The 26,602-nt window shown below is 32.9% G+C and overlaps 3 protein-coding genes across 3 annotated transcripts; 1 reads left to right on the forward strand and 2 right to left on the reverse strand.

The window, feature by feature from the left end:
- Positions 1–12,600: 12,600 nt before the first annotated feature.
- On the forward strand, positions 12,601–13,548 carry LOC129900548 (uncharacterized). Its single transcript, XM_055975544.1, has one exon. It carries the CDS (start codon positions 12,705–12,707, stop codon positions 13,197–13,199), a length of 495 nt encoding a protein of 164 aa, XP_055831519.1. The 5' UTR covers positions 12,601–12,704; the 3' UTR covers positions 13,200–13,548.
- Positions 13,549–18,158: 4,610 nt separating this feature from the next.
- LOC129898903 (cation/H(+) antiporter 15-like) lies at positions 18,159–20,610 on the reverse strand. Its single transcript, XM_055973616.1, has 4 exons — positions 20,557–20,610; positions 18,879–19,883; positions 18,660–18,664; positions 18,159–18,609 (listed from the first exon to the last, which is right to left on the reverse strand). Exons 1-4 carry the CDS (start codon positions 20,608–20,610, stop codon positions 18,159–18,161), a joined length of 1,515 nt encoding a protein of 504 aa, XP_055829591.1.
- A 357-nt stretch (positions 20,611–20,967) lies between these two features.
- LOC129900733 (uncharacterized) lies at positions 20,968–22,544 on the reverse strand. The gene has a single exon (XM_055975755.1). The coding sequence runs from the start codon at positions 22,497–22,499 to the stop codon at positions 21,033–21,035; it is 1,467 nt and encodes a 488-aa protein (XP_055831730.1). The 5' UTR covers positions 22,500–22,544; the 3' UTR covers positions 20,968–21,032.
- Positions 22,545–26,602: the final 4,058 nt, after the last annotated feature.

The following is a 26,602-nucleotide window of genomic DNA, read 5'->3' on the forward strand; positions in this document are numbered from 1 at the left end:
AATTCGTATAATACTATCAAGATAATATATAATATAGATTATTTGTCACTGTTGTTATCTAAATGTTTAAGGTCTTAGAGAGTCCACCCTTTCATTTACATGATTTTGTCTTCGATACGTCCACTCACGCATAGACCTAATTCTTTTTAATACACCAAATACATAATAAAAAATTAAAAATAATGGTAATGGTGAGATTCAAACCTACGATTTTGTCTATTTTGATACTATCTTAGTATGATCATCTGGTAAAAATAAAAAATACTAACTTTACCCAAGTATCATTCAAATTAATTTAAACAAAGTTTTAAAAAATATCTTGTTCTACATAGCTCTATCTAGCAAACACCAATCATCTTTCCAGGGGTCCAATAATAATTTGAACTATTGCTTAGTGAGTGTATCATTTTATATGGGTCACACTGACATTTGGATTTTTTGATAATTCACCAGACTATTGATGGGCTTTATAATTTAAAGTTAGTGTAGAATATTATGGCATAATGCATATTTACAATTATTATCTTATGATTCTTAATTTTGTTTTTCATTACATGTCCGGAGTCCTCATTGGAGTCTCGGTTAAATCTGAATCACACACTGCATGGTCCATTTAGAATTGACACTCCTAACAAAATTTTCTCTACATCCAAGACACGAACCCAAGACCTCTGTTTAAGAATGGAACAGTCTTATCACTGTATCACAGTTCATATTGATCATTTTATTTGTATTTGTCTTTTTTTTTTGGGTATACATCACTTCAAATGGATTTGACAGACCAAATTTTGGATATAGTATCTAAAGTTAGGCCTGACACTTGTGTTTTAAAAGTTGCCTAACTATTTTTGCCTAAACTTCAAGTAAAACTGATTTGTTGAAGCAAAAATGATTGAACTCTAACTATGCATAAGTTCAAACACTATGTGCAACTTTAGATATGACACATTTTTCAAACACTTAATTTCAAACAGAATGAAACATTTTTATATTTAGTAATTTAACTTTAAAATGTTCATTTTATTTCTAATGGAATGATTTATAATCACACAAACCGCTATGATTTATTCTAGATCATAAGTTGCAAAAGGTTTTCTTTTTTTATTAAACTCCGTACCAAATCAAATTACATCACATAAATTGAAATACAAAGAACTTTTTTTCTTTTCTTTTCACATTCGATGTCCAGTATTCACATTGAAATTCAACTAATCCGAATTCGCACCACGAGAGCCCCATTTGAGGAAATTGTTATTATCATTATTACGAAGCTTCCAAGCACTTAGGTTTCTGGCACCGACCACAACAAAAATAATTTGAATTATATTTTATGGTTTTATTTTAAATACTTCCCTAATTTGTTTTTAAGTAACTAACAATAATGGTATAAGTTGAGGAACACATGAGGTTTGCTGTGTAAAAGATTCTGAAATTGTTTAGATTGAGCCTTAATTAATGATAAGAGTTAAATAGAGAATTAATTAATTAATTAATTAATTAGACTTATTAAGTGTAACATGTGCTGATTAATTTTGTCTTGATATCAAAGCTAAGGTAGAAGCTCAAATATTAACATTCTAAGTCTAAGCTAAAAGGCGCACTTCAAAATTTCAAATTTATGAATTCTAAATTATATTGTATCTTTTTGCTCGAGTGTTAGATAAAAATATTATACACATAAAAATAACTTTTTTCAATAAAAAAAAAGGCAATCCGGTGCACTAAAGGTTTTGCTATGCGCAGGGTCCAGGCATTTCTGCCAGAGACTGTTTCCAAGGCTTAAACCCGTGACCTCCTGGTCACATGACAACAACTTTAAGTCAAAATTACTGAATTCTGTCAAATTTGTAAATTTAGCTTAAGGCTAAAAGTTCTCATTCAAATCAGTGAACAAGTGGACGTAATCCCACTACTAAAAAATCACTATTTTTCTATTGAATTTTCTCACAAAAAAATGTTCAGTAGCAACTTCATAGATATTTTGATTGAATGAGTGAGAAAATAAAAAAAATATTGAATGGTTATTTCTGATATCTTAATGGAAATCTGTTTTCTATCATGCATTTTTCCAATGAACTGGTTCGATGGAAATAAGATGAAATCATATTTTAAAGGATAAATTTCCCACTAATTCGAGACGAAAAAAGCTTGTTTTTCTAGTAGTTCATAGCGTTGGAGCTATATATATATATATATTAGAAATAACATAGAATAATTCTACCGTACGTACTTGTGTTATTATATGCTAGAAAATACTACATATAAATTAATATAGTGGTCCAAACTCTAACTACTGCACATATTATAAGATTAATTAACTCACCGTATCCTTAATTTTATTATGAAACTAAAATTAGTCTGCAAAGAAATGGTTTGATTATCTCTAGGTAGTTAATCAAACACTGATCAAGATGCCTTTAACAACTGATTAGTTGTAGGCTTGTAGCTAATAATTAATTAATTAATTAAAGAACTTGATATTTATAACATATCAAAGGTGTTTTTTTTTCAAACATTTTTTCTTCTGATTTTAATTAATTAGGAGTACCTTAATATAATTACGTATGGTAAAATTAAACTTTGGACCACATCTCAAGTTGTACTAGTTTGGGACCACTTCTCAATTTGTACTTTTTATTCTTTCGTACGTAAGGATTATGTTAATCTTCTTTATATAATTTCAATTTTATCGGAATATTGTCCCTAAAAAAGACCAACTTGAGTTTAAAGTTTGATATTTATACTCTAACGTAGCAACTATTACGCCGAAAAAAGTACAAATCTATGAACTTAAAAATGCTTATATTAAGAAAGTTTCCAACTTGGTTTTAGTGTCAAGACAGACCTCATCACATGTTGTAGTACTTAATATGTCTAATTAAGCACATTAATTTAATTCTATATGAAATCTATACATCATTAAGAGTCAATCTAACTATTTAATTTAGAATCTTTTACATGGAAAACTTCATGCACATTAGTGTTAGTTACTAACAATCCTTTATAAAAAAAAAAGAAGAAGTTATGATGTACTTAGAGTCGTTTGGTTCACCGATAAAGTTATTCCAGAATTATAGTTCTGCGAGTATAATCTTGACACTAATTTATTGGTATAATATACCACGATTATAATATGTTACAGTTAAAAATAAAATAAACAAAAATGTATAGTGAATATAGTTGAAGACTTTAGAATATTATCTTGTCTCAACTCTCTCTTTCACTACTACACACTACAATATTTTTTCACACTTAACATATTTCATCCCACCTTATTATACATATAATTCACAAAGGAAGAAATACCACTATTTATAGGTGAAGAATTCTTCCTTGTCTTGAATAGAAATAAAGTAGATAGTAAGGTAGGTAAATGAATGGGGGAATTACGCATTGAAAGTTACATATGTTACAAGGTATAATGAGGTAGAACATGACTTAGTGGTTACATAAGTTACACCAAGAATAATTGACCACGTTCTTGTCAATTTATATCCACTAAAATATGCACTTAATATTTTATTTTAATAATAAAATGCATATACACTAACATAATTTATCCCACCTTTTAGGTAAGATAAAATAACACCAAATTTAACTTTAATTTAATCTCAAAATTAATTATTGAAACGGATTCAGAGAATTTTAGTAGCTCAGTTGATGGTCTACCTACCTGAACTTTAACTTGTTGGTGACAGTTCGATTCCCCACGTTGTAATCCCCTCCCCTGACCCAGTTTTTTTAAAAAAATAATTGATACTCCATCTAATTATCCCATGAATCAAACACTCATAAAATCTTAATTAATCAGCTCATTTTAGCTGTGTTTGGTGCCTATAACGTAAGTACTAGGAAGCTACGTGCTAATTAATTAATAATGTTCTTTGTTAGTATTGATTGAAACTAATTAGAGGCACAATTAATTATCCACACGAACTAAAATCTAAATCTAGATGGGGATTAACTAGATAGATTTAGGTTAATCATATTTAGATAGGCATAGCTTGTTAGAACCCCAAGTTTCCAAAATTTATAAAAGAATTTTTTAAAAAACAAATACCCCCGGTTATTTTTACTTATCCAGTATTCTGAAAATAAATTTTTACTTATCATTTTAATTTTAAGATATCAAAAAAATATAATTATTTTTTACATGTTTTATCCTCAACATTAATTACTTATTCTTCAAATCATTTTTCAAAACCTAAGACTATAAATTAATTAATATGAATAATATTATAGAAAAATACTCACATTAATTATTATCGTAAAAGTGCACAGGGAGATTATTAGATGTCACACTAAAATTTTAACAAGTCACCTAAAGCAATTTTAACAAGTCCATTTTTACGTGTCCATATTTAATTAGACATACTCTTAAGAAACAATAATAAATGGATAATTTTATTATATTATTCCTATTAGTTATAGTAATTATAAGTCATTTAAACGTTGGAGAATGGTTAGTATTTAATACAAGAGTAAAATAGACATAAAATGATAAATTATGTATTTGTTTTCAATTTGGACAAGTAAAATTGGGTAACTATATTTAGTATATTGAACAAATAAAGATGGAGGGAGCGAGTAATTATTGTTTAAATTTAAATTATTTTTTATAAAATTATTTGAGATGGGCTCGTAGCACTATGCCCATATAAACTCCTTAAAACCTACCGATTATTTTTGCGAATTTATCGGTTTAACAACAAATCCAATGATTAACTTTATTGAACAAAGTAATTAGATGACTCTTAGACTAATTGAAAGACTAATTATTATGCTTTAATGGTTCAAATTGTCACATTTGTGCAACTTCCAAGTAGTACTTGATGTACTTTAGTTTAAAACAGAAGTCACCATAGCATTTGAGATTTTTTATTTATTTTTATTTTTTTTAAAAAACTAATGGAAGGTCTTCGATATTCATATTGCGATTCGATCAAATTTGATATCCGATATTCATATTGTGATTCGATAAAATTTAATATCCGATATTCATATTGCGATTCAATCAAATTTGATTTTGTGTTGAAAAGTCTCACATTAGGCAATCTTGTAAATATACCAAGCAGTGTTTGAATCCAAAACCATTGACTAATGATGAAAGAGTACTTACGACCTCTAACCACAACTTTTGTTGATGTATGTACAAACATTAATTATACTAATTGAAGAAATGAAAATAAAGTTTAACTTGTATGTCATGATGGTATAAGAAACATTTATATAATAAGATCATTTATAAGAGATAATTATAAGTAAATTTTTGTCATAAATAGTAATAATTATATTGCTAAAATAATACTCAATAACATGTTATTAATTACATGTTAAAGTATTAAACTATATTAGGGTAAGGATAGTCTGGTGCATTAAATTCTCGTAATGTACGAATTTAAAAAAGAATTAAACCATAAATGTCTATTAAACTATATTGATAAACAATTTTTTTCTTTTATACTATATACTACATATAATTTAATATTCAATGAAATATAGTGGTAACTAGCTAGGTGAAAACATGGGATTTTGTATGGTCTTCCAACAACATTAACATACAATTCAGCCACGATAAAAGATGTTATGCTAGAAAAAGGAGGAGCAACATTTGTTGTTTTCCCCCTACTTTGATATTTAACTATTGTTGAAGTAGAAGATTAATATTATACTTTTTAATTATTTGATATTCAAAATTTATTATTTGTTAATTCCAATTTGCGTCACTTAAGGCCTACTTAAGAGGAGAGCGTGCCTATCTATCATAAATTTATTCATTCTCAAGGCTTAAACTCTATATTTTTAATTAAATAAAGAGTGGTCAGATTGTATTTATTTTACCATGTCAGTCCAAAATTTCATTGATAAATTAATATCAAATTAATTAATTGAGTTGTGCACAAATCGACTCATCATGGATCAAGATTCCTACCTATATATTACTCACAGATCAAGATTTAGTTTAAAATAGAAATCCTTTGGATTAATACAATTTGGAGTCTAAAGAGTTTAAGCTGAGTAGGACCAAGACAAAGTACTTAGAGTGCAAGTTCAGTGAGATACCTCAGGAGGTTGGCGCAGAAGTTAGGCTTGGTGACCAGGCCATCCAAAAGAAAAGTAGTTTCAAGTACCTTGGGTCTATCATGCAAAGCAACAGGGAGATTGACGATGATGTCACACACCGTATTGGGGCAGTGTAACACCCCTCAAAAATTTTCCCTAAGATTCGGACCCTTCTTGTATACGGGTAGGGTCGAACCTGAGTATTGAGGGGCATATGCATGAGCTAGGATGTGTCCCCGAGAAATTTAAGGATGTTGGAGGCGATGTGGGGTCACAAGGGGCCCTAGGACCAAATTAAATCTAGGAGATTCGTCGTGGCTAAGTCTTGGGATGAGTTCGTATAAGGGGATCGACTTCTAACGACCCTATATTTTGAAAGACGACAATCTGGGTGGCCTACAACCTATCAAATTAAAGGTCGTCGAGTCTTCTTTCCAACGCCACCAAGAATGTAACTTTTGGAGTTCGGAATCAAAAGATATGTCGATCCTAAGATGAACTAGCACAACAGAGATTTTCAGGCCTGGGGTCCAACTACTGGAAATCTTGGCTTGGCGCCGCAGTGGTGCAACGCGCTACTATCGCGCCAGGAACATGCCTCAGTAGTTTGGTCCCTGGCACGGCGCGCCACTAAAAGGTGTGCAGGGTTTTTCAAGCCAAATTTCCAGGACCCAGGAACAATGGCCTTGGCGCTGTAAGGGCGCGACGCGCCACTATCGCGCCAGAAACATGCCTCAGTAGTTTGGTCTCTGGCGCAGCGCGCCACTATGAGGTATGCAGGTTTCTAGGCAAAATCAGCCTGGCGCTGCAATGGCGCGACGCGCCACTATCGCGCCAGGAGCATTTTTGGCCTATTTTCAGAACTTTTGAGGAGGGACAATTTGGGAACTTACCTAAATTATATATGTATTACCCTTGGTCTTTTGGGAACACATTTTACAGCCTCACTCTCTCTCTAAAAGCCCTAGGAGCTTCTCTCTCTCTCTCTCTCTCTTCTTCTTCTTCTCTATTTCCAACAAGAAGAGTTCCAAGAGCTTCAAGGTTTCCTTCAATTTTTCACTAAGGTATGTAAGACTATTCAAAACATGGGTTGAGTCCACCCATGTGCCCTACTCTTGCTTTGAGGTTAGATGTCCATGAAAATAGAGTTTCTTGGTATGGTTTATGGTTGAATGAGCTTTGTCCCCTATTTATTTGATGCTAAATGTGTTGATGTTGTTGAACTAAGAAGTTCCTAAAACCTTCATGTTAGTATGAGTTGATGGAGATGACTTGTTATTATGTTTTGTTGATCTCTTTAACCATGTAATTATGTTGCTTAAGTCAATTTCCTTAAATGTGTTATTCTACTTGCGTTGTTGAGCTAAAGTCATAGAGTTGTGATGAGTCTTGAGGAGATATCATAAATGCTTACCTAAATGAGGCTTGACTGAGTTAATTGGAGAATAGAATTTACGAGTGGACGAGGTCCTAAATAGAACTTGCCATTATGACTTAATTGAGTTGAAATGAGAATAGAGTTGATGAGTTGGCAATGTCCCACATGAAACTATCCGTGAGGGCTTATTTGAGATGATTGGAGGGAGTCTTATGAGCATAGAGTCATGGGAGGAGTATCGAGCACCGAGGCGGGCGAGAGTATAGTCCATACTCGAACCCCAGGAACTACGCCGCCAACGTAGGTAGGGATGGAACCATTAAAGTCGGATGCTTCCCATGGGATCGAACCGTTAAAGTCGGATGTTTTCCATTTATTTGTCCTGAAATGATAGGACTTGACTAATCGATGGTATCCATGATTAGGGAGGCGTTCATGCCCTAGCAAGGTATGGACGGACGTGGCAACAACGTCTGATTGTTGTACTATCACTGGCTCATAGGTGATGGTTGTCGGAAAAGAGAAACTCCCATTTAGGTCTTAATAGTGCTCCGAGTCAGTTGAGTTGAATGGCTTATGAGTTAGTCCCGTCTAAACTATTCTTGTTAGACTTAGGACACTTGAGTGAGTTGTCATGTATGTATGAGTTGAGACCCTGAGTTGATGTTGATGTTTCCTTGATGTTTGTTTCATCCGGACATTTTACATACTCATACATTTCATGTACAGACGCCATTTGGCCTGCATCATTTCATGATGCAGAGACAGGTACCAGAGATCATCAACCGGCACTTCGTTGAAGATCTACATACACTCCCGGCTAGTTGGTGAGTCCTCCTAGCTTCTGGAGGATGTTGAGCTTCCTTGTATGGTTTTGTTGTTGTTGTTTCCTTTATCTTGATTGTTGGTAGCCATGGGCTTGTCATTGGCACCTCCCAGACTTTGATAGAGGCTTCATAGACTAGAGTGTGAGGAGTTTGGACTGTTATTTTGGGGAGTTCTATTATACTTATTTTGTTGAGTTAAACATATTTGGCTTTTGGCCCCCATATTGTAAATAGCATGTTATAATTGAGCCATCCGTTAAGCATATATGACTGAATGATGGATTGATTGAGTTAGGTGGTTCGCTTGAAGGTCAGAAATGGCTTTCGTTGCTCTTTGGAGAGCACAGTACGATGAAAGTTGTAAGCTGTGTTCGGGGGGGAGTTATTGTCTATCGTTGGCCTCTATGGTACCAAACCAAGGATACTGATATATTGGCAGCATTTCGAGTAACTCCTCAACCTGGAGTTCCACCTGAAGAAGCAGGGGCCGCGGTAGCTCAAGTGCCGGTCACGTCTAGGGTACCCTCCCGGGGCGTGACAGGCAGGGTGGATGAAATGGAGGCTCGCTTTCGGTGTGCTATGTGACAAGAAGGTGCCACCACAACTTAAGGACAAGTTCTACAAAGTGGTGGTTAGACCGGCTATGTTATATGGGGCGGAGTGTTGTCCAGTTAAGGTTTCTCACATTCAAAAGATGAAAGTTTTCGAGATTAGAATGTTGAGATGGATGTGTGAGCATACCAAGAGCGACAGAATTAGAAATGAGGCTATTCGAAACAAGGTAGGAGTGGCCTCAGTGGAAGAAAAGTTGCGAAAAATGCGATTGAGATGGTTTGGGCATGTGAAGAGGAGAGACACAGATGCCCCAGTGCGGAGGTGTGAGAGGATGGCCATGGATGATTTCAGAAGAGGTAGGGGTAGGCCAAAACAATATTGGGGAGAGGTGATTAGACAGGACATGACGCAGCTACAACTTACCGAGGACATGACCTTAGATAGGAGGGTGTGGAGGACCCACATTAGGGTAGAAGGCTAGTACATATTCTCGTTATTCTCCCTTATTAGTAGGCGCATTAACGCATTATAATTTCTTGTGCCCTGATTTATGTTATTATCTATTACTTTCTGTACTTTGATTACTCTATTTTATCTGTGTCGCTCTCGTTATTTGCTTTCCCAAATTGTTTTGAACTTCTTAGCCTTATCTAACCTCTTTTTATGCTTTTATTGAGCCGATGTCTTTCGAAAACAACCGTCCTACCTTCGTAGGAGTAAGGTCTGCGTACACTTTACCCTTTCCAGACCCCACGTTGTGGGTTTTTAATGGGTTGTTGTTGTTGTTGTACTCTCATCGTTTTATTTTACTTGGCCTTTAAATTTTTTTAAAAAAATCTATCATACTTCATTTATTTCGTAATACTTGACGCCTATTGACTTGTACACCCTTAAAAAATCATTAATTAGAAGTGTATTTTACTAAGCTAACTTCATTAATATAATGATGCTTTGAAATTTTAAATTTGACTACTACTTTTACATAGTTATTTAATAACAAAAGTGATATGTGAAAAATAATAATAAGAAAACTCTCTTGATTTGTTAAATGAATAAGTAAAATGAAATATCGGTCTATTTTATTTTTTTTGGTAGGGAGGCCAAGTAAAATGAATTATCTAGAGGGAGTACTTGTCCATTTTACCAAATCAAAAGATATTGTAGCCCAACTTAAATTTTTAGGGGAAAATTTCGCAAATAGCCACTATAATAGACTTAATTAGGCTCCTTAACTATAATTTGCATATTTACGGACCGTAACTATAGTTTAAGCTTTCTCGTTTGTATAATTCGTGGGTTTGTATAATTTGCGGAGTTTGTATACTTCGCGGGTACGTTTGTATAATTGAGCTATTTTTGTATAAACTCAAAATAACGAATTTATACAAACACAAACATCTTAATTTTAAACAGTTATACAAATTATATTATATAAAATTACATTATATAAAAGTTATACAAATTATATTATACAAATTTCGAACTATACAAACGTGTAAATTATACAAACTCGAACCGTAATTAAAGCTAAATATTAGTGGTGAATTATAAATTAGCTAAACTACAACTATATTAACTAATTAACTAGTATGTATTTACTTATTCACGTAATTTTCTCAATTTTAAAAGCATAATTAATAAAAATAATTTAGTAAAATAAACACCTAATAAATAAAATTTCAAATCAACAAAGATCAAATAAAATGAAACGGACAAAATATAAACTACATATTATTGTAATTTTAATTTTAATTTTAATTTTGTAAAAGAAAACAAATAGAGGTCAGAGAATCGTTGCAGAGTTGTAATGCCTATATTCACGGTGACTTGCAGTTGGGATCCATTGAATGTCATTAACTCTTGGATTAATTTAACTTATTAAACTAATCTTTTTTCCTCGTGAATTCCATAAATATCCATATGAAGACGGATATAGATTCAATATTTAAAGTTTATGGATTAGTGATTTCACAATTAAATATAAATAAGATATGAGTAAAAAATTATTGTGTTAATGTGAACCCGTAAGTTAACCTTTGGAGGCGTCTTCATTTAGAAGTTTGTAATTGCTTTATTAACTTTTTTCGGATTTTAGATAAACACCCTCTCATATTATGTGTTTTATAAGAATTAATCACTATAAAAATGCAGTAATCAGCGACGGACACATTATGTAGCTAAATAATAAAATTCGTCACTAATTTTAATTAACAATGAATTATCGATAGATTATCAAAATGGTAGGTTAGCTTTGAGTGATTTTAACGATAGATTAGTGACAAAGTTCATAATTAATTTTTTTAAGTGAATGGTAAAGTAATTTCCTAATCAAGTTTTGAGAGAGAACACAATTTAATGTTATTTTTTTAAACATCAATATTGATGTTGAAAAAACAAGAAAAATATTAAGCAATGAAAAAGCTTGTAACTTATGATAAAAATTCCAGCCAAAGTTATACTTTTCTTGTACTTGGCAAATTAATCCATGCATATTTGGTAGGTCAATAAACATACACGCTTTGATATGTTTATTAGGTATGGTAGGTGCTAATTTAAATAGAGTTCAAGTTATATGGACCTTTAAATTATTTATAAATTAGTTAGGTTACTTAAAAGGCAATAACATATAACTTATAAACTTTGTCAATTTTTTTTTATTGACGAGGAAACTCGCTATAGCTATCTTTTAGGTGCATACAAGGTAAACTTTACTCCAGTATAATAGTTTGTAAATCACACAGAAGAGGTAAAATGCATTAGCGAGTGCGACAAGCTCGATCGAAAAAGCATGTATGAGATTTCGAATTTGAGACCTTCATTTTGGGAGATCACCTGCTCAACCAATTCGGTCACTCTTTCGGATTTATAACCTTTTACAATTAATATTGATTGAAACCTTAAAAAATATTAAATTATATGTTATAATAAGTAAAAATCAAATTGATAGCATAAAAGATCTTGGAGTTGCTTGAACTCTCCTTTGTTTTTTTACACTGCACGAAATGGTACAAGAAATCCACAATTATTGCATTTTATTCTCAAAATTATTACACTTAAGGAAGGCATCCTAGGTCAAATAATACTTAGAAACAATGGAACAATTGATAGATTATTTCACACTAAAGACATCTTCAAATGAAGAAATGAATTTAGTTTCTATATTTTGATGGTGTAAAATATTTTTTAATAAAATGGAGGTGATTGATGGATTCATTCTTAGCACTAATCTCATAATGAGTTCAAAATCTAATATTTATTGAAATTTTGTTGTTTTATGCATGTATATCTATTTATATCCATCACTGACCTAAAAGAGAACTATAGATAACCGTCTATAAAAGTAGCCTGGATTCATAAAGCTGGAATATTTTTTTTTCAAATTACGTGCTACACAGGTTAAAATGTGATGAAAGTGTAGGGGCAAAGATAGAAGCCCATATAGGTGTTTGATCGAATCCAACAAACTTTTACTTAAATTATATATCTTTGTTAAAATTTCACTAAATACGTACATATATTAGATTTAAAACTTGGATATTTGACATTTGAAATCATCATTAACACATAAATTTAAAATTCTGACTTCGCCTCAATGAAAGCGCAAGAAATTTAAAAAGTTTCTTAAACTATAGTTAGTGAATATAAGTTAAATTACTCCTATGGGGGTACTTTGGACATTTTACTAACTAAAAAGCTTCATAAAATAAACACATTATTGTTTGTCCACACATGGGTATGGTTTGTTGCTATATAACATGGTCCTTTCCAAACCAATCAAACCCAATGTTATCACATTCAAAAAAAAAAGCACTTTCACACAAATTTATTTAATTTTTCTTCTCTACAAAAAAAACTTTGATTTTTGATTAATTTCATCAAATATGGGAAATAGTCTAAGGTGTTGTTTGGCTTGTGTTCTTCCTTGTGGTGCACTTGATTTAATTCGTATTGTACATTTAAATGGTCATGTTGAAGAAATTACAAGTCCAATCATAGCCTATGAAGTTCTCAAAAATTACCCTAATCATGTCTTGAGTAAACCATGCTCTCAAGGTACAATGGCTCGCCGGATTCTGATCTTATCGCCGGAATCCGAGCTCAAAAGGGGTAGCATATACTTCTTGATTCCGGCGTCTTCTGTGCCGGATAAGAAAAAATCCGGCACAATAACGTCCACAATCAAGAAATCACCAAAAATTACTACTACTAGTACCACTACTACAAAAATAAGCAAATGCCACGTCAGCATCCACGATGATCGCGATCACCGCGATATGAATGAGCCAAAATTGAAGAAGTTATCGTCTCATCGGAGGAGTAAGAGCGGTAAGGTTGTCGTATGGAGACCTCATCTCACCAGCATATCTGAGGACTAAGTTTATTTTTGATACGACTAAAGTCATTTTCTTTTTATTTACCCTTATGAAAGGGTAGTTTCCTTTACTTTTTTTCCCCCTCTTTTTATTTGTAGATATATTTTTTTTGTTTATTTATTTTCCATCTGCATGTAATAGTAGCAGATTTGGATTGAAAAGGGATGTTATAACCCCAATGAAATTTATGAGAGAGAGATTGGAGAGTGCTTTTGGAAGTTGTACTCAAAGATGAGGAGATTGTACTTTTAAACTCTCTTCAAAATAGAAGAGGGATAAAAGTACTGTTTTTTGTTTTTTTCCTCTTTCTTGTAAATTTTTGGGGCTTCACAATATGAACTTTTTAATGTTATATAAGAGTTTCCTATATATATGTTTGATATGTTATTTCTTCTTTAACTCAAGGTATAATTTCGATATATATGCGTATTGAAACGTTGGGTTTCTGCCAAAACTCATTATTTTCCTTTACATTTCCCTTCATGATATGAAGAAATTAAACTAGTAACATGGTTTGAAATACTTAATTAATATTATTGTCAAATATTAAATTAAATCATAATTAGCTATGGGATTATATTATTATAAGATTAGGATGATCTGGAAATAATTAGTTATGGAGTCGTGTCACGGGCACCTATGTAGGCCAAAGGGGGAAATTAAAACCATGGAATTGTTCAATGTCTCTCTATACTTTATATTAAAATTAACTTAATTAATAATTTAGTGATGTAGTTGTCATTTAATTAATAAAATAGGTTAATCTCAATGATTGTTTTGATAGTTAGCTTAGTAAATAATTTACCTTCTTACCTTTAATATAAAGCAATTAGTTATCACAATTTTTTTAAGAGTCAAATGATAAGATATATTTCTTTTTTATCATATTGATATGAGAAAAATTACACTTATAATATTTTTCGTATAGCTTTTAAATATTTAAATATTTATTTAACTCTAAAAATTAATTAAATTAAGCATCAAAAAGCGTAACATGACATGTATTTGAAAACTAAGAGAGTAGAAGAGAACAAGTTAATTAATTTAATTTTTAGCAATCATAATGTCATTACTAACCATGTGTAATGTTGGTCAAAGTGATAACTAGCTGTGATGGCTTACGCGGGGTTCCTTTTTTGCTTAAGAGTTCTATGGTTATAAATGGCTATATGTTAAACGATTTTATAAGTGATCCGATTATATAAATATTTAATATATTTTTAGTATTTAGAACTTAAATTCTTAGTATATATAAGACTAAATCCTTTGTCTTGATGGTGTGTAAAATATTTAAACAATCAAGATATTTAAAAGTTAATTTTTGATAACTCTATCTAGTAACCTACTTTTTTTGTTTTATTTTATTTAATTTATATTGACTTAACATTAACTTTTAAGAAATTTTTATTAAGGGTGTGTTTTACTAAATTAACTTTATTAACAATGTTTTAAAACTTTAAATTTGACTACTATTATATTATATAGTTATTTAAAATACATAGTTATCCTAAAACATTACAATTATCAATAAGTAGAACTTACTTCTAATGTAAATTAATTGTCATATTGTCATTAATAACCACGTGTAATGTTACTCAAAGTGATTACTTGCTTTTATGGCTCGTGTGGGATTGCTTAAAAAGTTTTTGTAAGAAAAGGTGCTATTTATTATTAATTAGAACGTCAGAATTTTCATTAAAAATATTTAAATTATGAAAAAATAAATATACAAAAAATTAATTTTTTTTTAATATCTATTATAATATATACATAACAGATAATTAATTTTAATTATCTATAAATAATGTAACTTTTTATTAAAGAAAATTGAGATGAACCCTCAATTGATGATACTTCAAACTTTATAGCTCTATCTATTATTTATTTTTTATTTTTTTCAATTATAAAGTATATATTGAGTGCATAAAAATACAAAATAATTGAAGAAAGGGGACAAAAACGGTGCTACTCACATTTTCAATCTTGAAAAATAATTGAGCCGTACACTAATACATGCATGTATGTATACTTCCAAAATTAGGTCCATGTTACAACCAAATAATAATTATAATATTACTATTATTATAAATAATATAATTATAATTAGAGAATGAAAAAAATAGCTGGCAAAATACCAATTAACAAAATAATATGTCTCAGATCTCACATGATTCATCTCTTCTCCCCACCTACAATTCCTCCATAACTACTCAGCGACACAATTGAAATTTCGAAAATTAATTAATTTTTTTAATTATATATTTTTAAAATACTTTAAATTGTTAATTATTTATTATAATTTATAATATTTTTTATGCAGTTTTTATATATATAAATTTTATTTCAAACAAATTAAAGCTTATATATTTGAATTCACGATAAATGTTCTGAAATTAAAAGTTCAATTGTATCATATAAATAGAGACAAAAAATATATTGGCGTTGTTTATAATTGGGATGTCCATAAACCTAATGTATCACTTAAAAAATTGATTTATTTGTTCGCGAAAAATATTTTCTCGATTGCAAATATTTCTAATAGAGAGAGCTAACAAATAGGCATCAAATTTTATATCTATATGTGCGCACGAACATATTATTGTGTTTGTTGTTTTTTTAGATAATTACACTTTTGGTCCTTAGCCACTGATAAATTTTGATTTTGATTCTTATAATATCTAATTACATATATTTAATCTTTGATTAACTAAAATATATGCTTTTGGTCCCATTTAGGAAATATGTGATATTTATTAGACTATTTTTATAATTATATTTTTTCTCAAATATGAAGTAATAGTATAAATTTAACATCACACATTGATAATTAAATAATTTAACACTTAATAATTCGTTAAATTTGTGAAGATACATAGATAGAAAGAAATCTAAAATGCACATATCAATTAATTAAAAATGACATATGCTTACCTCAAAAGATACAAGGACCAAAATTATTAATTTGTCAATATTTGAGGGATTAAAGTGCTAATTTTCCCATTCTTTTTGGGTGCTAGAACATTAGAACATATAGAATTTATAGGTTTGCTCGTTATTTCATAAGCGAGATCATCTAAAGATATTGGATTGTAATTATCCTTTAAAAAAAGCTAACAAGTAAGTATTCTTTAAGAAGTATAGTTATATATATTTATTGATTCCAACAACTTTGGCAATGAGATTATTAATAAACAAAAGAAGAATATATAAGTTGGGATCATAAAGATTTGATAAACCTAAGTTCATGGCCTTCAGCCACAATTCACAACTCATCTCACAATTCCCAAGGAAACTAAGAACTTGGATTGACTCACTTAATATATATGGGAGGATGTCCATCTCTAGATTGAAGAAACTAGTAGTATTCTATGCATTTTGTCAATCTTGACACTTGTATCATATCTTTGATAGGAGATTCGTTGGAGTGGCGAATTCAAAAATTTTAGTAAGTAGAATTAAAAATAAATATAAGAATGTTAAATAAGTGAGATTTGTTTTAATGGTTGAATATTTTCATCATCAATCTATAGTGTGAGTGTGTGACAGTTTGAGTCAAGTAGGAGAATAGGTGGAACACTCTTAATTCGATTGAGGGTGGGGTGGAGAAAATAATATATAAGAATGCCACACTAGAGAATTAGTTTTGTTTCATCAAAGTCATTGAATCTATGCACTTCATATGTTCTATTTTATGTGATATTTTTTATTTTTCGAGATTTAAATAATGTGAACTTTGAACAATACTTTAAAATGTATTTTTTTTTCATTGTATTAAATGAGAAGAATTGCTATTTATAGTGCTTTTCAATTAGTTTTTGAATATCTAAATTTTAATTTAGCTTCTGAAATTAGTCAAATTTACTCTGAATATGCTAAAAGTATCACATAGTTGCAACGAAACAAGTATGTGTTAATTTCTCAGAAGGTACAATTACTCGTTGAAAAGTAAACTTTTGGCATAAAAAAAATGAGGCATAATACATAGATGTTCCTTTTAACTTGACCTCACTTAATTGGCATCTATGTCTTCCAAGTTTGAGTTTGCATAAGTACGCAATATGTATAGAGTTGAATAAGTAGACACATACGTCCTACTTGGTGCCCCACGTAGCAATTTGTATTCTACGTGTATTATGTCACATTGGACTTGTGTGTCTATTTGTTCAACTTTATACAAATTTAAGTGACTTAAGAATTGGTTATTTCTTAATTACATTTTAAATGGTGGCTAAATATTACCAAGCAGTCCAAAAACTAGTCATCCAAGCAATTTTTTTAAATGAATTTATGGATACATCCGAACCATAAACTTTAGCTCGAATTTTGTATATATGTTTTAAAGATCTACTAAATAAAAACAAGTAATAATATTAGTAGAAATAAAGCATTTTGGACATCCCCAAAGGGAAAATTGTGGTACAAATTGGGACAAAAGGTGTATTAAAACTACTCATATATTGGAATAGTCTGTACCAATATATGTTTGCTCTGACTCTCTAAAACTATTACAACAGTCGTGTCAGATCTTCATAACACGCACTACTTTTGGAGGGTCTGATATGCAGCGTCGACATTTCTAAAGAGTCCGAGCAACATAGGTCTATATTACAACTAACTAAAAGTCGATCCTTCTCAGACATTTCAGGATCTAACATTCACTCGTCGATATTTTTGAAAGATTCCGAGCAACATAGATCTATACATCTATAAGTTGATCCTTCTGAAATGTGTAGACTCTTCAGGATCATGAAGTCCCCATAGTCTTGTTTGTTGCTGCACTACCAAAACTGAAGTCTCACTTTCAAATTCTGAGGCTGCAAGAACTCCTCCTACAACACCTAATTCACTATCCTCATTGTTCCTCTTTGCCAATTATAACAAAATTGTCGAGTCTACCAACCATAACAAGATCATAAAAACGTCCCAACGATTTAATAACTTTTAACACGTCCACGCCTCTTTTCACCTCTGCTTCTTGAAAAGAAACGTGTTCCGAAGATTGAATTCACTCAATATTTGTGAATCAAGAACCTTACTTCTCTCCGAGCCACCAACAATATTTTCGGATGCATTACCTGATCTCGTGAAATGTATGAGTGTCATTTTTACACTAGGATGTCCAGACATTCGTTCCGATTGTGTTGGATTCATCGATGGTTTGTCAAGCTTTTGATGTGATATGAGCACTGAGGAGGCATGACCCGTTAGCTTAGTAAGATGGAGGACTAATAAACTAATGCAAATCTCTTTTGTAGGATTCGAGACTTGAAGTAAGTTGATGACTCCACGAACATTTTCTTGGCTGTGTATACAAGAAAGTATATGAAATTCATCGTTTTCTCTGCTATGCATTATTGTCCTCCTCTTGTAGGCAATGTACCTACTTGAAGGATCATATGAGGTGATACAACTCCTGTTATAACAACCACTGAGATTAACATGATTGTATAATTTTCTTCAGACATGTCCTGCATCATAAATACATTAATGAGAAAGCCAATTTTTTCACATATTCTCTTCTTTGATAGTATGAATTCCATCCTATGTTACTCGGACTCTTTAAAAATATTGCCAGATGTGTGTCAGATACTCCAAAAGTAGTGCATTATTGAAGGATCCGACATGGAGAATCCAAGCAATATAGATTACATTACTATCTCAAAAACGAGTAAAGGGGCTAACTTTGTTCTTTTTGAAGTCATTCAAGAAAGCAAGTTCCATAATGCCTTTGGAGTTCATGATCAAAGCAAGAGAGAAGGCGTCGCGTAGTGGTACTCTCCAGAAAAGAAGGGGCAATATTGTTCCCATGATCTTTCCAATAAAAGCAACTAACACAACCAACTGAAGCACTCCTAAATTTTTCAACCTCACTATCGAGAAAATGTTCATTTGCAATCCACAAATAGTGAAAAACAGAGGCACAAGCAACACAGACACAAAGCAATCGAGTCTTTCAACTATTGCAGCACCTAATGGCGGTCCATCTGGTATCATCCATCCGAAAAGAAAACAGGCAACAATAGAACTAAGGCCAATCACTTCACCAGTGAAACTACACCATAATAGTAGAACAAGGACAATATAAACATAAACATTTTTCATAGGCTTCCCTTCTGAAGTTTGTCTGATTGCCCACAAAATTGCTGGACAGATTCCAAATGCGATAACAAGGATATAAAGACCAACAGAAACCATTGACCCCAGAGTTACTCTCACTGATTTTGCCTTAGCCAACTCTAAAGCATACTTCAGACTTAAAATAGTCCAGTGACAAATATCACATATAATCGAAGATGAAGAAGCTAATCGTCCCATCTCTGAGTTAAGAATCTTTAGCTCATCAAGAAAACAAGCAATGCCAAGGTAAGCTCTCATAGATTGAAGAATTACTATCCTTGAAAGCAGAGTTATGAGTTCTTGATCCAAAGATAGAAACTTTTCAAGAAGAAACGCCGTGAAACTGGCTAGTCCAAAAGGAACAAAGAAGCCCAAAATTCCTACAGCTAAAGCTTTTCTACTAGATTTTAAAACTATACTGAGATCTATCTTAACTCCAATCTGAAAAATGAAAAGCATGAAACCGAAAACCGATACTGTATCCAGTACTGATCTGCCTTTAGTAGGAAAAACTTTTGATGAAAGTTCTCCATTATTCCCAATGACCGATGGACCGAGTATCACACCACCCTGATCAACACAAGTTAGTAAAAAAAATTGATCAATTTACTTCACATAACTACATATTTAGCATTGTGTTAAGTACTTGTATAAGTTGTATGTCTAAATGCAGATGTACATGTTGGCATATAAGCAAATAAGAAAATTGAACTTCTTGTGTGTTGGTATAATGTTCTCTATGGGGAAGTCATTTACTGGTGCTTGTTTTACATAATGCGTATGTATATTGTGATTTAATTTCTTTATCTATGAAGAAATTTATGGTTTCATTTTGTTGAAAATACAAAGAGAAATGCAGGAAAAAATGGAGAGAGAATTAGTGAACCTGTCTCAGAGGAATGGACCAGCATGAGGAATGGAGTTTAAAAAAAAGGCGAAAACGATTTAACCACTTAATGAATCTGAATAGATTTAACCTTTTTTATTTTTTTCGAAAAATGACTTTTCACTACCATTTATCCACACAATCAATATTACCCACGAAAACCACAATCACTATCACTACTATTTATCATAATTGAGGACTTGAGGCTAGTATGGCCAACCGCCACCATCATTATCGTTGCTAAACACTAACGCCAACTCTTACCCTGTCCGAACGCTGACCACCACCACTATCACTACTAATTATCATAGGCGATGTTAGCATTGCCAACCGCCACTATTGCCCCCATCAACTAACACCATCACCATCATCGTTTTCAGCCTCATCTACATAAAAGGTCTGTGACTCCATCAGTCCATCATACTTTTTATAATAGGTATAGACTAGACGATTCAAGGGTTATTTTTCTTTTCAGGGTTACAAATAGGTGATAGATTAAAGACGATCCTCTACGACACATGAACAATTATAACTGAAGGTACATTCCTATTTCAAGATTTTGTCGCGATGACTAAATATGATCTGAATTTCAACATTTACCCTCAACTACCACCATACAATCTAGTATTTTGAAAACAATTCAAAGCGGATAGAAAAAGAATTAAAGAAGTAGAGAAGCCATGACAAAATATTACAAAAAGCATGGCAAAGCAGTGTGAAAACAGAAAAAAGAGCGGTAACTACGACACTTTCACTTTTGACAAATGAATATATATACAAAGAATCAATGAATACTACTAGGCTTTAGAGATTTAGTTTACAATTTCACCAAATCACCACAATTGATGTACTAGAATCCCAATATCTCTAAGAGAGGAATACAATTCCAAGCATTGTTTATATGTCTTGTCATATTTTGTACTCCTTTTACCAGGACAACACCTTTGCCATCTATTATAATGACATTCAAGAAACAACTCATCAATCAAACAAATTGCACCACTCTCAATCAACTTTTGTACCAAATGAAACTCACTCCCTTCTACATCCATTTTTACAACCAAATAATCCTTTTCTTCATCAACCAAACTCATCAACCATCCAGCAAAATCAAACCCCACAATCTTATCCGAATCCCATAAGAAATTCAGCGATGATTGTGCTGATTGTACCCTCCCCATCCCTCGACCTTTCTCTACGTTCTTCCTAGTTTGTACTCGAGCTATCTCAAAGAACAACGTCTCGTTCCTCAACCAAGCTGCATATGGCAAAAGATTGACACCCTTTCTCCTATACTCGTCGTGAAATTCCCTATCAGCCTCAATCGCGTATACCTCAAACGTCTTGTTCTGTTTCGGATACTGTCTATTAAACCAACTCCCAATGCTTGAACTGTAACTCCTTGCTCCAACATCAACATATATGTACTTATTCTTGAAGCTAATATCAACCATTGAAGACAAATAATTCACATTTCTCTTCAATTTTATCCATGGTTTCAATGGCTCTTCATCGATTAACGACTCTGCTTTTCGAATTAATTCCCTTTTATACTCAGGGATAAAACATGTGTTTTTCGTACGACGGATCATAGGTTCGAATCGTGTCACCTTTTTGAAAATTACTTGGCGTATCCGTGGCTGCCACGTTGCAAAACTGTCAATTTCAATTGACTTGATCAATTTCAAGGAATTGAACAATTGAATCAACGAATTGAGACTGTAATCATCTTTCGATATAGTGTGAATGACGAAAATACCCCCAGGCTTCAATGTTCTAGAAACTTCTTTAGCGAATTCAACTGGCTTCGACGATCTGTCGAGTACTCCATTTCCGGCGAATTCGAAATGAAAAGTGTTATCATCGAACGGCTGATGATGACCGTAACCGTATCGAATCAACGGCGGAGATGATTTGTGGAAAATCCCGATGGAATTTATGACTCCGACGTCGATCAACGCCTCTATGTCTTTTCCAGTAAAGGTTTCAATACACAGAGACTGAGAGTTAAGCGAGAGGAAACCGTCGGAGATGAGATCTAGGAAGACGGAGTAGTAGTAGTTTCGTAGATCGGTACCGTAATCCGGTAATTCAACGTCGCCGGAGATGGAATTAGGATTTGAACCGGCGATGTTGAGAGTTAGAGTTTCCGGCAAGAAGCAAAAGTCGCCGGAGTTGCATGATTTGCCTTTGACGGTGAATATGCAAGCAAAACGAGCGAGGAACACGAGAACTATGAAAGAGACGAATCGCACCAGAATATTTCCCAGGAAGTTTAGCTTAAGTGTGAACGTCGCCATTGAAGGCAGCGGAATGAGCTCGCTTTTGGCGCCAAATGAAATATTATTGAAAATGAAATGTGTTGGGCTTTTTTTTTTTGGAAACCCATTATAAGCATTCAATTTGGGCCTCAAGATGGATTGTGTATGTATGTGATCACTCAATTTCGTTGCATCAACGTATAAAGTCGAGCTGAATTTAATCACAATAGGATGTTGCGTGCGCTCAACAACTTGCATTAGCGTTTATAGTGTTGGGGGAGGAAGCATCATAACTAAAGTTTGATATGACAATTAACATGAAAATAAATTGGACACAAGAATTTTACATGGAAACTCCTCTAACAGATAGGGGGGAAAAACCACGGGGTAGAAGGATCACACTATTAAAATATGGAGTATACTGCTCTCAAATCCAAGGAGAAAACAGCAATTAACACTTCTCTCTTGTAAAAGGAACAACTACTAAAGAGGACACTCAAGACTACAATATTTATCTTGGTGTATATCTCTCTTTGTATTCTTACTCTCTCTTTCTGGGATGAATTAAATGAGGGCATGAGACTCTCTATTTATAGGAGGATGAAAACGCGTAGAAAATTTACGCATTAATTTTCTACGCATTTTGTCAAAGTTTTACATTTTTCTGCCTACGCATTTTCTGTCTTTTGCAGCCCTTTTTGACTATTGTTTTTCTATCTTTTGCAGCCCTTTTTGACTACTGTCTTTTGCAGCCCTTTTTGACTATTATTTTTTTCTTTCATTCTCCCACTTGAAAATTTAATTGAGAATCAATTTAAGTCTTCACACCATCTTTTCTACCCAATTACTGCAATGTTACGTTTCTGCTAGGCCAATAGAAGATCGACACCATTTAAACTTGTTACTGTTGATCGACTTCGTAAATATATCTGCTAGGTTGTCATTAGTGTGAATTTTCTGAATATCCACACTGTCTTCTTCCACCTTCTCACGAACAAAGTGATATTGAACTCGTATGTGCTTTGTCCTTGAATGAAATATCGGATTCTTTACAAGATGCAAAGCACTCTGACTGTCACAAAATAGAACAACCTTCGCTTGTTTGTGCCCGAGCTCCTCCAGTAACATCTGCATCCATATTGCCTCTTTGCTAGCTTGTGTAGCTGCTACATATTCTGCTTCCATCGTAGATGTAGCTACGATAGATTGCAGTTTTGAAACCCAGCTTACAGCTCCTCCAGCAAGAGTAAACACATAACCTGTGGTGGACTTACTTTTATCAAGATCACCTGTATAATCTGAATCAACAAAACCTTTAATAGTAAAGTCTGATCCTCCATAATACATTGCAACATCTGAGGTACCCTTGATGTATCTCAGGATCCTCTTAACATTATTCCAATGCTCTCTATCAGAATTAGCCATGTATCGACTAACCACTCCCACTGCTTGTGCAATGTCAGATCTTGTACATACCATAACGAGTATTAAACTTCCCACTACTGATGCATATGGTACTGAGACATCTCCATCCTCTTTGCTTCATTGCTAGGACTCATACTTGAAGATAACTTGAAATTAATAGGAAGTGAGGTAGAAATTGACTTACAATCTTGCATCTTGAAGCGTCTCACGATTTTCTTCAAGTAGTTCTTTTGAGAAAGCCAAATCTTCCTATTATTTCTGTCTTGGTGAATTTGCATCCCTAGAATCTTGTTTGCTGGTCCCAAGTCCTTCATTTCAAAATCCCTTGCCAACTGAGCCTTTAAATTTGTGAGATGATCTTTGTTGGGGCCTGTTACCAACATGTCATCAACATACAATAGCAAAATAGCAAAGTCGTCATCACCAAATCTCTTGTAATAAACACAAGGATCTGAACTATGTCTGTTGTATCCAAGGCTTATAATGAAGGAATTAAATCTGTTATACCAACATCTCAGCGCCTGTTTAAGACCATATAGAGATTTGTTCAACCTGTAAACCAAGTTCTCTTTTTCCTGTTCTTCAAAACCTTCTGGTTGGAGCATATAAATTTCTTCTTCAAGTTCTCCATGAAGAAATGTAGTTTTGACATCTAACTGCATTAAGTACAATTCAAATGTAGCACACATCGCCAGGACCACTCGAATTGTTGCGAGTCGAACCACCGGAGAAAATATCTCATTGAAGTCTATACCTTCTTTCTGAGCGAATCCTTTCACCACCAATCTTGCACGATACTTCTCCACTTGATCATTACCATTACGTTTGATCTTGTAGACCCATTTGTTTCCAATAGCATTCCTTCCTTGTGGTAATTGAACAAGATCCTATGTTTTATTTTTATGAAGAGCTTCAATTTTTTCTTGCATTGTTGTCATCTACAGAGATGATTCTTGGCCTTTCATAGCCTCGTGAAAAGTTGAAGACTTTCCATCTTCTATTAATAGACAGTATGCAACATTGCTCTCCATAGAATAATTTGAGTGTCAAGCTGGTTCTCTTCTCTCTCTAGTTGACCGTCGAACTTGTGGAGTTTCGATCTCAGCTTGCTCTTGTTCTTCGTGCTCTGATGATGCTTCAGAAGGAACTAGAACTTCTTTTATTTCTTCAACTTCAATTGTAGTAGTCCCTTATTTTTCTTTTGAAGTGCTACCTTCTTTTGCTTGTATCTTATTTTTAACAAATACAACATCCCTACTGATTACCACCTTGTGGGCAGTGGAATCCCACAAGCGATACCCCTTGACTCCATCAACATATCCTAAGAAAATACATTTCTTGGATTTTGGATCCAACTTCAATTTTTCTTGCGTATTGTACATAACATAAATAGGAATTCCAAATATATGTAAGCGAGAATAATCAATTGGTTTTCTTGTCCACATCTTCATTGGTGTTTTCAGATCAATTGCGGTTGATGGTGATCGATTGATCACATAACAGGCGGTTTTGACTGCTTCTGCCCAAAATGGTTTTTCCAACTCTAAGTTGCTAACATAGCTCTTGTTCATTTCAACAAGGTTCTGTTCATCCGCTCTGCTACTCCATTTTGTTGTGGAGTATATGCCACCGTGAATTACCTTTTAATACCTTCTTATTTACAGAAGTTATCAAATTCCTCACCAGTGTATTCTCCTCCATTATCTGTCCTCAAATACTTGATTTTTTTTCAGATTCAAATTCCACCCGCTCTTTGAATTTTTTGAAAATTAGAAAAACATATGCCTTTCTCTTGATTGGATACACCCAACTTCTCCTGTAGTAATTGTCGATAAATGACACAAAATATTTTGCTCCTCCTAGGGACTCCACCAGTGCTTGCCAGACATCAGAGTGGACCAGATCTAATATTTTCATGCTTTAAGCAGAAGAACTGCTAAACCTTAGTCTATTTTGCTTACTGTTAACACAATGCTCACAAAAGAGTAGTGAAATCTTTTTGAGCCTTGGAAGAAGCTTTTGCTCAGCAAGAATCTTCAAACCTCATTCCAACATATGGATAAGTTTACGATGCCATATCATCGTTGATTCTTCAAATGAACTTGCTGACGTGGTTGATGCTTCTCCTTCTTGGTGTGTTTCACCTTTAAGCACATATAGATTTGCAGCAAGTTTTTCCGTTTTCATCACTACAAGTGCTCCTTTGGATATTTTCATGACTCTACCATGAGTCTTATATGAACATTCATTATCATCTAATTGTCCCAAAGACAATAGATTCTTCCTCAAGTCTTTTACATGTCATACCTCCTGGATGGTGCGTATCGTGCCATCATTCATCTTTATTTTGATGGACCCAATACCAATAACATCCAAAGCATGATCGTCTCTCATGAACACAGACCCTCTTGAGATAGGATTATATTTATGGAACCATTCTCTCTAGGAAGTCATGTGTCATGTTGCTCCTGTGTCTATGATCCAGACATCAGTGAAACGTTTTTTGCCTTCATTATTTGATATTGATTCACTACATAAAATATTGCCATCATCCGAGGTACATGCAACATTCCCTTGAGCATTTGATGGCTCAGGGTGTTCACTCTTCTTTTTGAACCGACAATCTTTCTTGAAGTGTCCTTTCTTGCTACAGTTGTAGCACTTGATATTCTTCTTACTTCTTGATTGAGATCTACCATGATTGTGACTCCCATTGG

Source organism: Solanum dulcamara, chromosome 8 (assembly GCF_947179165.1).
Source record: "Solanum dulcamara chromosome 8, daSolDulc1.2, whole genome shotgun sequence".
Lineage (NCBI taxonomy): Eukaryota > Viridiplantae > Streptophyta > Magnoliopsida > Solanales > Solanaceae > Solanum > Solanum dulcamara.

What these genes read in the sequence shown, in the direction of transcription:
- LOC129900548 (XM_055975544.1), top strand. Translation starts at nt 12,705, where the DNA reads ATGGGAAATAGTCTAAGGTGTTGTTTGGCTTGTGTTCTTCCTTGTGGT.
- LOC129898903 (XM_055973616.1), bottom strand. Translation starts at nt 20,610, where the DNA reads ATGGAGTCACAGACCTTTTATGTAGATGAGGCTGAAAACGATGATGGT. An exon ending in AAAACGATGATGGTGATGGT is followed by an intron (nt 19,884 to 20,556) that starts GTTAGTTGATGG and finishes TGTGTTGATCAG; the next exon opens with GGTGGTGTGATACTCGGTCC.
- LOC129900733 (XM_055975755.1), bottom strand. Translation starts at nt 22,499, where the DNA reads ATGGCGACGTTCACACTTAAGCTAAACTTCCTGGGAAATATTCTGGTG.